Source organism: Sarcophilus harrisii, chromosome 3, assembly GCF_902635505.1.
Source record: "Sarcophilus harrisii chromosome 3, mSarHar1.11, whole genome shotgun sequence".
In the NCBI taxonomy this organism is placed as follows: Eukaryota; Metazoa; Chordata; class Mammalia; order Dasyuromorphia; family Dasyuridae; genus Sarcophilus; species Sarcophilus harrisii.
Window position 1 is genome coordinate 71,219,317 of NC_045428.1, and position 16,434 is coordinate 71,235,750.

Consider the following 16,434-nt stretch of genomic DNA (forward strand, 5'->3'; position numbering starts at 1 on the left):
CTGTTAATATCCTCCCATAAGTTCAAAATGTTGTATATACATTATGCTAATGAATTCCCTGAGTTAACCTGAAATCACAAGGATACAAACAGAGGAATTAGATTATTCATTCCTTATGCTTGCAATGTAAATAGCCAGATTTTAAAATCACATTTATAGTATCCTTCATACTATTTCTATGTCATAACTCGTTGTGTGAAACCCATTGAATTCTTATGCCCATTATACTCCTCTCTATTGACCTGTGGATAATATTCAGAATCTTAAATAAGTCAAAATAACTTTTCATCATCAAGTATTATCAATTATCTCATTTGGACTCTAACACCATAAGCCTGTATTGCTTATACAAGAAAACACAGTTGGGAAGAGCAAAACAACTAGAACAAATAAAGATGAAGTAGAATCATGACAGATAAGATACCATTTGAAGGAATTAAGGAATCAATTCCAAAGGAAGTTGAAAGAGAAAGCGATATCAGAGGAGAAATATCAGAAGTTATTAATATCAAAAATTTACATTAAGGCACATAAATTATGACCATAGAAGTATTTTTTAATGAGAAACAAATCTATACATTATTATTTATAGACTATCACAACTTTTCCTAGACAGAAGGTGGTCTATTAGTCTCTTCTTTTTCTGGCTAGAAGACAGTTCAGAAGAAATACCAAGGTTATTTTTACATATTAAGAAATCTGTCAGTATAGAATTGCTAAAAAAAAATGGCTTTATGAAAACATATTTAAGAAATGAACTCTATCCTCCAACCTACAACACATACTTCTGTCCAAAAATTCTTTTGAAATCTACTGCATTCCATAATTCTAAAATCAATTTTTTCAATATAAATGAGATATCTATCAGTATCAACAAGTGAATTGTCTATTAAATTCCTTTCCCTATAGGTTGCTAGCTTGGTTAGGAACACAGAATATTTTCAGGGCATAAGATACTGGGTTGCTTTATGCCATTGTGTTTATTTCTTGTGCTGTATATGGTCTTTCAGATCTATTTTTAATTAAAAAGTGGGATGCCGGATGTTATTAGAATTCTTTTTTTTTTTAATTCATTTATTTAGCAAAAAAATAAATTATGACACTTTATTCTAATATATTGTCGATATTTTACCAATATAAAAGTCATATTAATTCTGATTTATTTCTGTTTTCAGATTAAATATATATATATGTATATACATACATACATATATATATATATATATATATACACACACATTCTTCAAATTTTATTTGAAAAATATTCAAAGCAACTATTAAAAAGTAGCTACCATAAATTGTTTGCTTTCATCTCATTGGGATCTATAATTGCTTTAAAACAAACCAATTCCAGCTTTATTAGATTAAATATGTAAATGGCACTAATGACTCAGAAAAAAATGTGGAAAATACCGTGATATAAATTAGGGAGCTATCAGATTTCTGTTGATCTAAGATGTATATGAGTATATGAAAATAAACTTATTGCCTGGCTTTGAGACACCTCCTCCTGTAAGGAATCAAGCAACCTAGGTGTTGCTTCACTATAGTCACTGTATAGAGTAAAAGAGAGTAGTCTTCAGCCATGAAGCAACTAGAAGCACAATGGAGATGTGAATCCTATCTCAAAGACTTAGCTGAGTGACTCAGCAAGTCACTCAACCTCTCTTTGCCTCAATTTCCTTAACTATAAAATGGGGATAGTGAAAATGGTATTGACATACTTGTGGATATACCAGACTATGAAATCAGTAAATACTACACTGCCAAATGATATTTAGCTTAGAGTAAGGCATTAATACATGTATGCATACATGCTTATGCATGTGTAGAATATATATATATATATGTATATATGTAATATATGTTTGTGGATATACAATCATATATTCAATTCCTTCAGCTCCTTCTGAAAATATATAACTTGGAATTTTTTTTTTTGAAAAATGCTAATACTTCACCTAGCAATTTCACCATTTTAAATTTACAAAATTTTTCTTTTCAGCTGATTATAAAATGTTAGGGAGTTTTTTGCATGATTTTTTTTATTATAAAAATTAATTAAATATGCCCCAAAAGCTACTTTTTCATAGTGAACTAAGCAATAAAATAAGGCCTGTTACACCAGGGAAATATTTTAAAAGCTGGCATAAACAAGAAAGATTATCAATATCTAATCTTTCATACCTTTTCCATACCCGTTTCATTCCAATTCAAAAAGTATTTAAATGACATAATTCAGAAATATTTAAGAAATTATTACCATGTATAGTAGTTCTCTGGAGGATACAAATTAATCATTATAGCATATATTAAGCAAATACTATTTGCATTGTGACTTGATATATAGAAGGTGGTTTATGGTTTATTGATGTTTAAATGTTTATTGAATTGAATTGTCAGGTATTGCATGAAGTAATAAGGATACAAATATAAGAGACACACTGTCCTCAGGAGCTTAAATAGTTTACATTTTAATATGAAGAACAAATAATCCTAAAGCGATAGAACCAAAAGTCTCTATAAGTTCATTTTCATATTTCTTCACCTTCAAAGTTCACCTCTAAATATCTTCTTCTGGGTTTATCAAAGGCATAAATTCAAAATGTAATGTTTTCATCTGAAAGAGTTTAGAGTCTGCTACTCAGTTTATATAATCAAAATAGAACCCAAAATCAAAAAACAACTCTTATCTGTCAAAACAGTTATTTCTAGAAAAACTATGTATGAAAATAGATATGTGTGGATATCCTTGTGATGCTTATTCAAATATATTGTGGTATGTTTCTTTAAAGATATGAAATCATCATCATTGTAACTTGAATGACAGATGAATGTCCCAGAGCTGAGGAAGCTAATTAATGCTCATCTTGCCTCACTTTAGTCAAGATGTTAATGACAAAGGACTTCTGAATAAATAAAATGTTAAAATTCCTATTTTAAAAGTAAAGACATTGACTCTTTTAGCTAGTATTATACATTTTCATTTTAGATCACTAATTTCTGTGAATTTTCTGAAGTAATGGACAATCTACATTTATTCTAGGAGCACTTTAATGTCCATTTGGAGTGGCTCTGATTTTGGACTGCTTTTTGTTTCAGAGAATGGAGGCATTAAAAAAATGCCTCTATATAACTTAAATGAGTTAGTAAATTGAGATTGGAAGACTTTATAGAATTTCTAAAGGTAAAAACAATTAGGTTAATCAGAAAGCAAACAAAAAATAAGTTTATTTGACATCTAAATTTCAGAAAGTATTCATTTGCTTTGTACAAATGAAGTTTGTTGTTGTTTACTTGACTAATAAGGGTCGAACTTTCTATGCCATTTACTTATCCAGTTCATTTGATAGATGAGATACACAAAAGTAATTGGACTTGAATGTAAACTTCTTGGGATTATTAAGTACTTGGACCTCCTTTGATTCATTTGCTTGCAGGATGGATGTTTAATAACTACTATTGACTTTTATATAATGGTAACTTAAACAATCTCCTTCTCTCCCCCCCCCCCCCCATATATACCTGTTTTTTATTTACCTGTCAGAATGGGGCTTTTTTGTTTTTGATAGTATTTTATTTTTCAAAATTCATGCAAAGATAGTTTCAAAATATATCTTTGCAAAACCTTGTGTTCTGAATTTTTCTCTTTCCTTCTCACTCTCAAGACAGAAAGCAATTCAGTATAGGTTAAACATGCACAATTCTTCTAAACATATTTCCATATTTGTCAAATTGTGCAAAAAATAAATCAGATCAAAAGGGGAAAAAAACATGTGAAAGGAAAAATAAACAATACACAAAAAAGGTGAAAACACTATGATTTTATCCACATTCAGTCTCCACATTTTTCTTTCTGGATGTAAATGGCACTTTCCATCACAAGAAGAATGGGGCTATTTTAAAGAAAACTTTCAAGTTAAACTGAAATACAATAAAGTGAATTATTTGTTGTAAAATGAATTCCTGTTTTGATTTAAATGTATCTTAAAGGCAGTTCCTGATAGAAAATAAAATCTTTTGTTGATTTTGTTCTGAATCCAACAAAATGTTAACTTTCTAGATGCTCACTCTTAATCAACTCGATCTAAGGTTAGCATTAAGTTATAATGTGATCAATGATGTTTTACTTGAATTTAAATAAATTTTAAAAGAAACTAAGTTTAGAAGAGTAATCATGGCATTGCCATGGACTTATCAGGTTTTCAGGAATATGTGTGAAAGGAGCAAAAGAATTGTGTCTACAAATTTTGAAAAAGATCCACTTGTTTGGAAGAGATCTACAGCAACCAATTGTCTTTTGCTATGAACTTATTTTCTATGAAATCTACTTGAGAGGTCATTTCATTTCTTTACTGCATTTCTTTCAGATAATTATTTTGACTCTGGTTTAATTTATGGGATCTTGAAAAACATTTAGTAATTGTAATTAGTAATGTGATATGTAAGATATTTGTTTTTTTAATCTTTCTGAAAATAACTGATTTTTTTCTTTCCTTTCCTTTAAAAAAAAAAAATCTGGATATGCTGCAGGTGCATAGGCTCAAGTATCGATGACTGCATTGGCCTGATGGATAGGTATTTGGAGTGCTTACTTCCTTTCTCCCTCCTGATGCTCCAAGTGTGAGCCAGGGTGCATGAGTGCATGTCTCTGTGAATGGCGAGTGATATTTTCTGTTCTGTAATTGCCTGCAGGTGTAGCGGTCCCTCTAGTCATGACTGCATTTACTACCCATGGACGGGCCATTCCACTTTACCACAACATGCTAGGTAACATCAACCATGTTTCCATTTTGTCTCTCAAATCTTCTCCCAATTGCACTAGATGAGAAGTACTAACCAGTTTAGTGTTTTATTTAAAAGTTAATAATCTATGGATTAAGAAAGATACATAGAAACACCAACTATTTTCATTTCTATTTATTCACTTCTTTCTTCAGTAAAATATCTTGATTATCAATGTTACTAATTAATTTAGAAAACTGAAAAAGAAAAAAAAAACAGTGACAAGCCAGTTACCCAGAATTTTACCAGAAAATTTAAAGTTCAGAACTCTGTGATTAGAAAAAAAAGGCATTTTTGATGGAATATGTAGAAGTCTGTGCTTAAGCTATTCCTTAAATTAATCTTTGATGAGTCATAATTAGATTCTGATTTTTAAAAAAAACTAATATAAACTGGTTGGTATGTTTATTAGAAACAGATCAATAATGGTTTTATCATCAGTTTCATGGAATTAAATGTTTCATAGTAATTTTTACTTTTCAATATCAAAACATGTGTACATTAAACATTTCCATCTTGTATTTTTTGTGAAAATCTTTCATATTTTCTTTATTCATATCTTTATTGGGAGGACCATTATATCTTTTAGGAACATGTAACTGCTGCTTAACAAGGTGCTTAAGAAATAGAAAACTTGAACTTCAATTCAGTTTAATTATGCAAGTAGTATAAGAATTGAATTATGTAGATTATGACATGGTATTATATATGCTATTGTGTTTTAAGTATTTTTCCTATGAAATCAATTGTGAAATCAAAAGTTTTGAAAAATGACTTGATTCCAAGAAAACTGGCCTCATTCTCACTGGCAATTGTTTGCCATGATATAAAGCTCAGTTGGTGAGAACATGCAGTTAAAGTTCCATCTTGTTTTGCACAGAAAAAAACTAAGTTCCTTGGATAGCAGCTACTCCATAGCCTTCTTCTAAATCTGATTAATGATATCAGAATGTGCAATCATGTTCCCAAAGAAAGAGTGTGTGTCATCATGCAATAAGAGGGAGTAAAAGTTCCAAAATACATAATGAATACTAGGTCACTAATGTTACTCACATGTTTTCATGACATCACATTTACTGTCATTATACATCTTGAAATTATGGTATTTTAATTATCTTAAATCTAATTATTCAACGATTTCATTGAAATAAGTTGACTGTCTCAGTCCTAGAAATTATGGTATCTTATTAATTAGGAGAAAATATCCTTTGTTTCCTTCTTTTGTTTTTTATGATTCCTACTCTTGATCTTTATCACTCCTTAACTATTAAAACATTCTTATAATTGGCCTCTCTACTTTTATCTTTCTTTTTATCATCTATTCATGTGGTTGCCAAAATTAGCATCCTAAGACATAGGTCACTCTCCTGCTGAAAATAATTTCCAATGGCTCCCATTATATCTAGGTCAAAGTGCAAAATTCTCTTCTAGGATCTTGTTTAAGTCAAGTTCTAAGCTATTTTCCTTTTACTCCTTTTTCTATCCTCTCTGATGTACCCACATTGGTATCTTTACTGGTTCCTAAACACAATGTGTGATCTGCCACCTCTGTACTTTTGCAGGCCCATGCTTGATAAGAAAGCCCTCTGACCTTTCCCCTCATAACTTCTTTCAGAGATCATTTCAGGTGCTATCTCCTTAAAAAATTTTCCAATTTCTCCTTCGCCAATTTGAAAGTACCTTTTTCTCTCCTTAAATTAGTTTATAATTACTTATCTCTATATATGTTTTTTCTTCTTTCAGGCAGAGACAGTTTTGTTTTGTCTTTTTATCTACAGAGCCTTTGACATAGTAAGTGACTAATAAATATTGGTTCAATTGACTTGAGTTTCTTTTTTTCTGTATCACTATGGCAGAATTCATTGTAGTTCTCTAACATCGCCTTTTTACAGAAATCTAGTTTTAGAAATCTAGACTTAGATGGACTTCACTGTGTGCATAAGAAGACTTGATTGAAGTTTTTGGTTTTTTTTCATATTGAAATGGATTAGTAAATGATGTTAAGCAAGTTCTTTATTATATAAACTTAAAATTGCAATAATTTATTTCTGCTCTAGGACCAGAGATCTTTCAAAAATCCTTTCTATTTTTCTCATCCTCTGATGACATTTAAAGTCTTACTTTTAATCGATTCAAAGAAATACTGATCAATCTTATAGTTATAGAAAGATCTGTTCTAGGACATGGTAAAAAAAAAATTAAAGAAGAAAAGTATCCCTATTCTAATGGAGATGACAGTTTATTTTGTGGGGGGAGGAGATACAACAAGTATGCAAATAACTCTTTAATATCATATTTGTTGAAATATATTAGAAAGTTCCAAGTAATGTCTTTTAAAGAAAATATATATATATATATATATATATATATATATATATATGATCAGAAATGTTCCTTTAATGAGGAGTTTTTTTCTTCTAAGATTTAAAAGATGAGTTCAAGAAGCAAGGAGGGGATAGTAAGAACACATTAGGAATAGAGGATATTGAAGATTAAATGCATAGAAGTGATAAAGTACAGGGTATATTTGGGAGAGAAGATAATTAAGTTTGGTTAAAATGTTGAAAAATGAAAGAGCAGTAGCATAAAATAAGGCAGAAGGATAGGATGACTTCAGATTATGGAAGATATTAAATTCTAGGCATAATAAACACAACTTTTTTTTTTTCTGAACTGAGTTGGAAAATTTTGTGTATATATGTGTGTGTGCTGTTTCTCACTAGGCAATAGGGAGCTATTGCAGAGTTTTGAATAACACAATTTATTGTTATTCAGTAGTTTCAGCCATGTCTGACTTTTTATGATTCCATTTGAGGATTTCTTCACAAAATTTTTGAAAGGACTTCCAGTTTTCTTCTCTAGTTCATGGGGAGACTGAGGCAAATAAGTTAAATGACTTTCTGAGAGTTACATAGCTAGTAAATGTTTAAGGTCAGATTTGAATTCAGCTCCTCCTAAGTCCAGGCATGGCACTCTATCTACTGTGTCATGTAGCTGCCCAGACTTGTTTGACTAGATCTCTGCAAAAGGAAAATGTTTTCCCACAGTGAGGAATGGATTGGAGTAGTGAGGAGCAAGAGTCAGAAAAACTTAGTAAAAGGATATTGCATCCATTCAGGTAATTTGGTATGATGAACCTATATGAATAGGATGATGACAGCAAGAGTAGGAAGGATAGGAAAGAAACAAATATGAGCTAAAATTAATAGGTCTCAGTTACATAATAGACATGTACGATGAAGACAGAGAAAAGGGTAAGAGGTTGCCAAAGTTTTGGACATGGATAATAGGCTGTCATTTAGGGAAATATTGTTGGAATGAGGGCTGGTTTTAGAGGGAAAAGTGATAAGCTTGGTTTTAGATATACTGAGCATATGGTACTGGAGGTGGGACATTTAGACAGACCATGAAATTCTGCCCTTTGTTGCTTTAGAGCAACTTTCCCTTTAGAGGGAAAGTTTAATCCCTGAAGTCGATGAAGTTATTAAATTTAACTCAATATCAACATAGAGACAGGGACAGAAAACAATCAGTGATGACAAGTTGACTTTTATGAAATACTGTACCTGGACTGTTTTTTTTTAAGAGTTTAGTTTTCTTTTGGTCACTAAATTATACAAAGCATATCCCCCTGCCACTTTAGAGTTCATATTCCTTACTGCTCCATTATGCTGAATTCTGTTGTCTAAATCAGCAGAACAAAGATTGAAGTTTTAAATGAAAACAGGTGAAATGTTTCCAATTTCTTTTATCAGCTTTCATTTTCAAAACTGTGTTATTCTTTCCCAGTCTTGCAATTCACAAATTGGTTTTCTACACTCCATTTAGCTTACAGGCTTCTTCCAAGTGAGTTGGAAGGGATAGTGTATTTTTTTCTTTGTCCCTTCTGGAATATACTACTTGTTCCTCCAAAGACACCTGGTATTCCAGAGCATCCTCTTACTTTCCCTTTTATATTAAAAAAATTAAATATCTATTGTATCTCTTTGTTAGTCTGAGCATCATGATTTCAGGTTAATATATATATTCAACAAATTTTATTATTCTTTGTTCAAATTTTGATGTAAAATATTTCAACATGCACTTTATCCTATAATTTCTATAGGGATTATAATAGAATCAATTATTGATTACTTTCTGTTATTTGGCAGATTTTTAATCCAATGTCACATATATACATGTAGTTGCATACATAGTATATATATATATATATACACACATATTCACACTCATAGAGACAAACACAATTACTATATTTACACCGATTTGTGACTATATTCCAAATCAAATTTACATTGCAAAAGTATTTCCTCTTGTTGCTTAACATAAGATCAAATCACAGATGGACCAAGAAATGTAAAATGCCACAATAACACAATATCCATTAAGCTCTTTTGTTGTGACTGCTTTCTGCAATTCAGTTTCTCTCATACCAATCAAATATAGAATATAGTATCCACCTGTGACAAATTTGCAAGTCTTTGAGAAAGAGCTATAACTATAATTCTTTTGTCCCAAAAAGACTTAATTGGTGAATAGTGATATACTCATATTTTTACCTGTGATATCTATCAATGTTTACGTGAGACAGTTGGTTAATTCTGCATGATGCCTTCTTCAGTTCTTAGAAAGAGTTATGATTTCATCTGTGTGAGCCCTCACTGCATTGATACACTTCTCTCATGGTGACCACCTGAGTATATTTTCTTCATGAATTTCCACAGCCAAAAAGAAGGAACAAAATCTGTTAATTACTCTGCTCATAATAAACTTTTTTTTTTTTTAAAGATAGAATGGCTCTAAGTCAACAAGTATATATTTTACCATTCCAGTTTGATTTTAATTTTCAGTTTTAGTTGGATTTTCCAGAATTTGTTCTCCAGAAATATCAACAAAACCAAACCAGGGTCATTAACACAATGCTCTTAGGAAACTTAATAGATATGAAATGAATTGTTCTTTAATAAACAAAAGTGAATGCTCTCCCTTATTTCTATTCTTAACCCACCATTCTCTGTACATTTTGGTTCTGCTTTTGAATCAAAGAAAGGTTAAAAAGATAAAAGAGTTATATAGTTTTTCTTATACTTGTCATCATTTCAATATATCAAAAGGAAGGGAAAGAGAAAAACATTGATCTCAGTGTTTCCTTGGAATTTGCTCATACATTCCAACTTATGTGTTAGCCAACACTATCTAATCAAAGTGTACTATTTCTTTTTCTTAGAACTAAAAATCCCAGAAAGATAAAAGGTTTTGAGATGCATGAATGTTAATATCTATTCTTAAATTATGGCCAGATAAAATTAAAATTTCAGCTGGAGGCAAAAAAAAAAAAAAAAGAAGTTTCAAGTACCTGGATTTGGAGTTGGAACACAAATTCTAAAAATGTCAATATTTCATTGAAAAATCAAAGCAGGTTCATTTGCAATAAAGGACAAAAAGAAAAATTGGACATAATGGGACATTTAGAATCTTACCCTACATTTCTTTCCTGTTACCCTCAACAATTCAGTAATGATAATATGTGGTATTTAATAGTTTCTTGTGTACCTTATCTACCACTCCATTTCTTAGCTAGTACCAAATAGTTATGATGATTGCTACTTTATAATATAGTTTGGAATCTGATACAGCTGAGACACCTTCCTTTGCATTATTTTTTCATCAGTTCCTTTAATATTCTTAATATTTGTATTTTCAGATAGATATTGTTACTTTTTTCTAGCTCTAGAAAATAATGGTTTTTTTAGTTTGATTGGTATGATGCTGAATAAGTAAATTAATTTAGGCAGCATGGTCATTTTTATTATATTGGTTCAGTCTATCCTTGAGCAACTAATGTTTCTCCAACTGTTTAAATCACTTTTTTTGTAAGAAGACTTTTTAATTATGCTGATATAGTTTTTATGTGTATTATAGATGCCCACATATTTTAGATATCTTAAAGCTTGCATAAAATTTTCATCCTTAGCAATTTGGTAGTATCCTTCATTAAGAATATAAATTATAAGGCAGAAAATAATGGATTTTTTTTGCCTTTTTTTCTTTCAGATATACATTTGCAGTCCCTTGAATATGATCCTTAGCATCTGAGTTGCTTCCATTTATTGGTTGTTTTTTTAAATTTTTTTTCTTAGTGAAATTAGACAATTAGATATATATTCATGTAATTAGTATTATATAGTACTTAATAGTTTTTAAATAAAATGGAAGAATAAAATCATGTTTTATCAGATCATAAATATATTTAGAATATTCAGAAAAACATTGAAAAAAGAAACAAAACCACAATTTTCTTTTCCTTGGATGTAAATACCTTCAAAAATATTGTCAGTTCCTAACATCCATCCATAGAATAAATGCTCATCTGTAGTAGGTGTCATGTGAATGGATAGAAGCAAAGAGAAGAGTAGACCCAGAAAATGCTAAAGATAATTTGATATAACGGAAAACTTGCATTCTCTAAAGTAATATTGTAATTTTTTGGACAATATAAATGCCTAAAAATTACTTTTTAAGTATCATATTGGGCTTTTAAACTATGAAAGACCTCACCAGAAAGGTCTCTCCCAGTATTTTGAATTCAAAATAAAAATGATCCTGTAAAGCAATATGATGTAGCTGGCAGAACAATGAATCGAAATTAAAAAAAAAAAAAAAAAGAAAGAAAAGAATGTAAGATGTTCTGTTCCTTCCTCAAACATTTATTTTCAGTCTACAAATGGCTTTTCATGGGACAATTCCTGAATTTAAGTTCTGGCATAGAGATTTACCACATACTTTTTGAAGTTAAGAAAATATCTGCATGTCTGAATTCCATTCCTAAGTCTGATATGGAATAGCCAAGTGACCTTGGGTAGACTGTTAGAGGTAGAAAAAACTTGATCAAGTTTATAACTTTCATTTTGTAGATAGAGAAACTATGATCCAGAAAAGTAAAAGGTTTTTCCCAAAGCCTTATTCTTCATATATATATATTTCCCCCCCACCCTCTACAAGGTGATTGTTGAATTAGATGATTCTGAAGGTTTCTTCTTGGACATTCTGTGATCCTAGCATCTAGGAAAGTGTCTGATGTGGTACACACTTAAATTGTACTGACTGCCTTGGAAAGCAGTACTTTATATTCCCCCATGCAAATTATGATTAAGGACCATTGCATTGTTCTTTCATCTATAGCTCATACTCAATATGAGGAATAAAAAAGTTTATTTTATTCAATGGATTGCTTTCCCAATACATTGGGGATGAAAGGTAAAGTAATTGTATGTCAGCAAATGTACAAGACTCCCTTGCTTCCAAAGGGAATGATAGGTAAATTTCCACCTATCATTGTGTTATGGATGGATCCCATGCCTGTTATGAAATTCAGTACAAAATAGAACTGAATGACAGACACAATAAATTAGAGTGTAGAAATGAATAAAAGGTAATTTTATGACTAATCTAAGTGATATGAAGAAGTACATTGGTACTTGAAATCATGAATCACATTTCCAGAGAGCCTTGTTTAATTTGAAATCTTGTTTCATGCATTGTGAAAATATTTATAATTTTATTTTGGCCTAGTTCAAATAAAAAAAAAGTATTAATATAATCTTAAGTTTTTAAAATAGTTCAAGAAATAGAGGAAGGAAATAAGCTTTTATTAAGCACCTATTATGTGTTAGAAACTATGTTAAACACTCTAAAAATGTTAATTCGTGTAATACTCATAACAAACCTTTGAGTTTGTTATTGTTATTATTCCCATTTTACAGTTGAGAAAACTCAGGCAAATATATATATATATATATATATATATATATAATATATTAAATTCTTTCTCCAGTCACACAGAAGTATTTCGTCCATACTAGTAAAACAAGAATAGTGATATGCCCTCAACCAAGAATTCCCAGCCTGAGTATGCTTTCAGATGAGTGTTTCTACATTGTAAGGTGGTAAGAAGTAAGCTGTCAATCTTAGCCCAAAAGCTACATTAATCTTCCTCCTCCTCTTGATGAAGACATTTTGATTTAACAGATAGCACCTGCATGGAGTTGCGAACATGTATATGCATCCATAGAAGATGTTTACTATTTCCAACTTCAAAAGAGCATAGATAAAATGAACAAGGGAAGTTTTGTCAGAAGTTGTCATTAAATATTTGTAAATTCACACACAGAGAGAAGCACATAAATACACACACAAGAGCGCGTGCACACACACACAAGAGCGCGCGCGCACACACACATAGACAAACCCATGTTGAGAATTGAGGTGAGGAAGACATTCATGAATAAACTGAGAGAAATCTTCTGTGAGCTATTATAAGGCTATAGAATTTTTATAACACATATCATTTCCTTGCTCTGACTTTTTCACTTGTTATTCTCCTGCCTGGAATTTTCTCTCTCCTTTGTCTCCCTTAGAGTACCAGTGAAAAATCTCTTTTTCTTACAAGAAGCCTTTCCCCATCCTCCTTAATGAGATACCTTCCCTTTGATGGTTATCCCCAATATATCCAATATATATTGTGTATTCCTTGAAAGCATGACTGACTTTTGCTATTTTCATTCTCTATGAAACTTAAATTTAGGAACTTCAAATCATTATTGAACAACTTATCTACATAATATATATATTTTAGGTAAAATTCCATGAAAAACTATGATACAACTAACTAGTCCACATTTAAAAGGAGTAAAGTTTTTGTAAGTGGAGTCACTTTTCACTGTTACAATGTGCAAATATCAGAAAAACAAAGCCATAATTGGGAGTATGGGGAAAAAATTCCTTAATGGTTCCCTCTGTAGCTTATGTATACACCAAATTATATCCTAAGTAAGTTTGTTCCTATTTCCACATTTTCCATTTAACTAAAGAAAGCTAATTAACTAGGACCCCCTTCTGTGAAGTGGTTACAGAAAATGATGTGTAGATATTAACTCAAATTGTGCTCTCTTCATATTTTTTTCCTATTACCTCAGCATACCCTACCTAATCATTCCTTCACTAACACAGGACTGCTTGATATACAGTGTATGTATAAGAGAGCTAATTAACTGTGAGACCTTTGTTTCAGCAAGGAAATCCTCTCACTAGGATTTCATTCCCCACCCCTCACATGGTATAATTTCATTCACATTTCACAGTAACTCAAAAGTTCAGAATGAATGATAAGGAAAGGGAAATCCACCTCTAATAAACTCAGAAAGCTTGCAGCTATCCTAGTTTTAATAGCACTCAGTTCCTCAGTTCAGAGTCAAGTATTCCATATGTTCAAGCCATTTATAGAATAATTATAGTCACTTCTAGTGGAATTAAAACAAAATCTCTTCCCATAAAAATTTGCTTGTGGGAGGAAAAACCATCTTTATTTATGAACTAAACAAAATCTTCCTATTATCTAATTTTTTGCTTTAAGTCATCAATGCCCATGAATGCCAGTCTATCTCCAGTTTTTTCTTAAATCATATAGAAGACAGAGCCAAGTATAGGAACAGCAAGGGAAAGGGTAAACAGTAAGACACCCTCCCCAATAGAACAAGGGAAACAAGCAATGGGAGGAATGAATTAAATCATCCTTTTACAATGCAGCTATTTTTCCTTTTCATTGATTCATATACTGTTTTGCTGCCATACTTCATTGTTAAAAAAAAAAAAAAAAAAAAAAAAAAAAAAGACCAAAGCTAGAAGAGACCTAAATAAAGAGATTAAGAGATTGGTACAAAATCATACATCTATTAAAGTAACAGCCAGGATTAAAATCCTTATGTCGAGTCCAAATCCAGTTACAGGTTGTCATGATTGACCAAATTTGGGGATCTCTTTTCCAGTTTGGATATTCACATGCCTCTGAATTTGTTGAACTTTGATTTCTTGATAATTCTTCCACCGTTAATGTTTATTTCATTTATCCATAATTTCATTCATGTAGATATTCTTTCCATCAATGGTGATCTCAACTCCTCTATTGCTTAGCAGCTATTTTAGTCATTGTAAGCAGGAAATGCATCATTTCTTGAGCTTTTATCCACAATTCCTAGAACAGTGCCTACTGGATGGTAGTGACAATTGTTGATTGTTTTATTGCTTCAGGCAATAACCCTCTCTATATTTTCACATTTTTAAATAGATAGATAGGCCTTTGGATGACAGAGCCTGGGAAGGAAATAAGTATTTATTAAGTACTATTCCATACTAGGCACTGTGAAAAATGCTTTAAAAATAGTCTCTCATTTAACCCTTGCAACTATTGTGATAAATAGGTACTATTATACTCATTTTATATGTGAGACTAATAAGACAGAGATAAGTGACTTGTACAGAGTCACATTGGTACTAAATGTCTGTACCTCTTTTTTGAAATCTTTGTAGCTTGAATCTTGAAGTTTACTGATTAAACCTCTAAAAACCTATAAAAAGGCATTAGATCAATTTCGAGGAGTCAAACTATCCACAAATATAGAAATTCATCTCAAATTCTGTATATGATCTAACAAACCCATTCTGACTTTTTAATGTCATTGGTTAAAGGTTTTTTATATAGGGGTATTTGCTATAGTTTTTAAATGCCTTTAAATAAAACAGAAATTAATATAAAGGGATAAACCATTTTTTAAAATTAGGTATTCCAAATGGTAAAGAACTTTGTAGAAAATCATTTATAAAGTTTCTAAATAACTAATATTCTCTGATCTAAATAAAAACATTCCACATATAGGACTTTCATATTTTTCTCTTTTTAAAATAATAACTCCTGTCTTCCAGTATTGTTTTGTTGTTGTTGTTGTTGTTGTTTTATTTTGTTTTGTTTTTGATAAGACAATTGGTTTAAGTGCCTAGGATTACACAATTTGGAAGTGTTAAGTGTCTGAGTCCAGATTTAAACTCAAGTTCCCCTGACTCCAGTAGTATTGCTCTGTACACTGTGCCATTTAGCTGACTAGACCTACATATTTCTTGAAACTATTTAATGCTACTTTTTTTTTAAATTTTTCTCTTCAAAACATGAATGGAAAAAAAAAAAATTTGCCATTTTTTTTAAATAAGGAAATAACCTCTTAAACCTTCAAATAATTATTACCATTTTCAAATAAGCAAAACCCTTATTGTTTTTTCCTTTTCCCCTGCTTTTTTATCACTTCTCAAGCTGACATTGGTATTTTAATAATATTCTGACTATTTGAGAAATAAGTGAAAGATTAGGGCTTTTTTTTGGTGGTTGTTGTTGTTGATTTGTTTGTTTCCAGTGATATACCCTAGTGAGTACAATAACTTGAAAACTCCTTTGGAGAATTTCAATACTATTAAATGATGTTAACTTGGCAGGAAGATCTGAGTTCAAGTCTTGTCTTCAATTTTTTTTGGTTATATGATCATGGGCAAGTCATTAACTCTTTGTAAAAGAAGGAGAAATAATGCCACCTGATTCTCAGGGCTTTTGTAAGGATAAAATGGGGTGTTTATTTAGTGTTTTGCAAAGTTAAAGATCTTCATTATTTTTGTGGCCTAGAAAATGTGGGGAGGAGTTCTTCATAATCATAACAGTGAGACATATCAAGTGATGAATAAATGCATGTCAAAGAACATTGAAATCATGCTAAGTTCAAAAGATCTTTGGACTTCTCTATGCCAGATTATGTATTACTTCCTCAAAAC

The 16,434-nt window shown here is 30.8% G+C and overlaps 1 protein-coding gene across 4 annotated transcripts in view; it reads left to right on the forward strand.

The window, feature by feature from the left end:
- Positions 1–16,434, forward strand: part of ERBB4 (erb-b2 receptor tyrosine kinase 4) — a 1,320,366-nt gene that overhangs the window by 1,002,049 nt on the left and 301,883 nt on the right. For 2 of the 4 annotated variants that reach the window (XM_031963609.1, XM_031963611.1), the window contains exon 16: positions 4,534–4,578. In XM_031963609.1, the coding sequence (XP_031819469.1) occupies positions 4,534–4,578 (45 nt within the window). Of the gene's footprint in view, positions 1–4,533; positions 4,579–4,695; positions 4,771–16,434 lie in introns of all 4 variants that reach the window. The other 2 variants (XM_031963608.1, XM_031963610.1) reach the window with 1 other exon arrangement.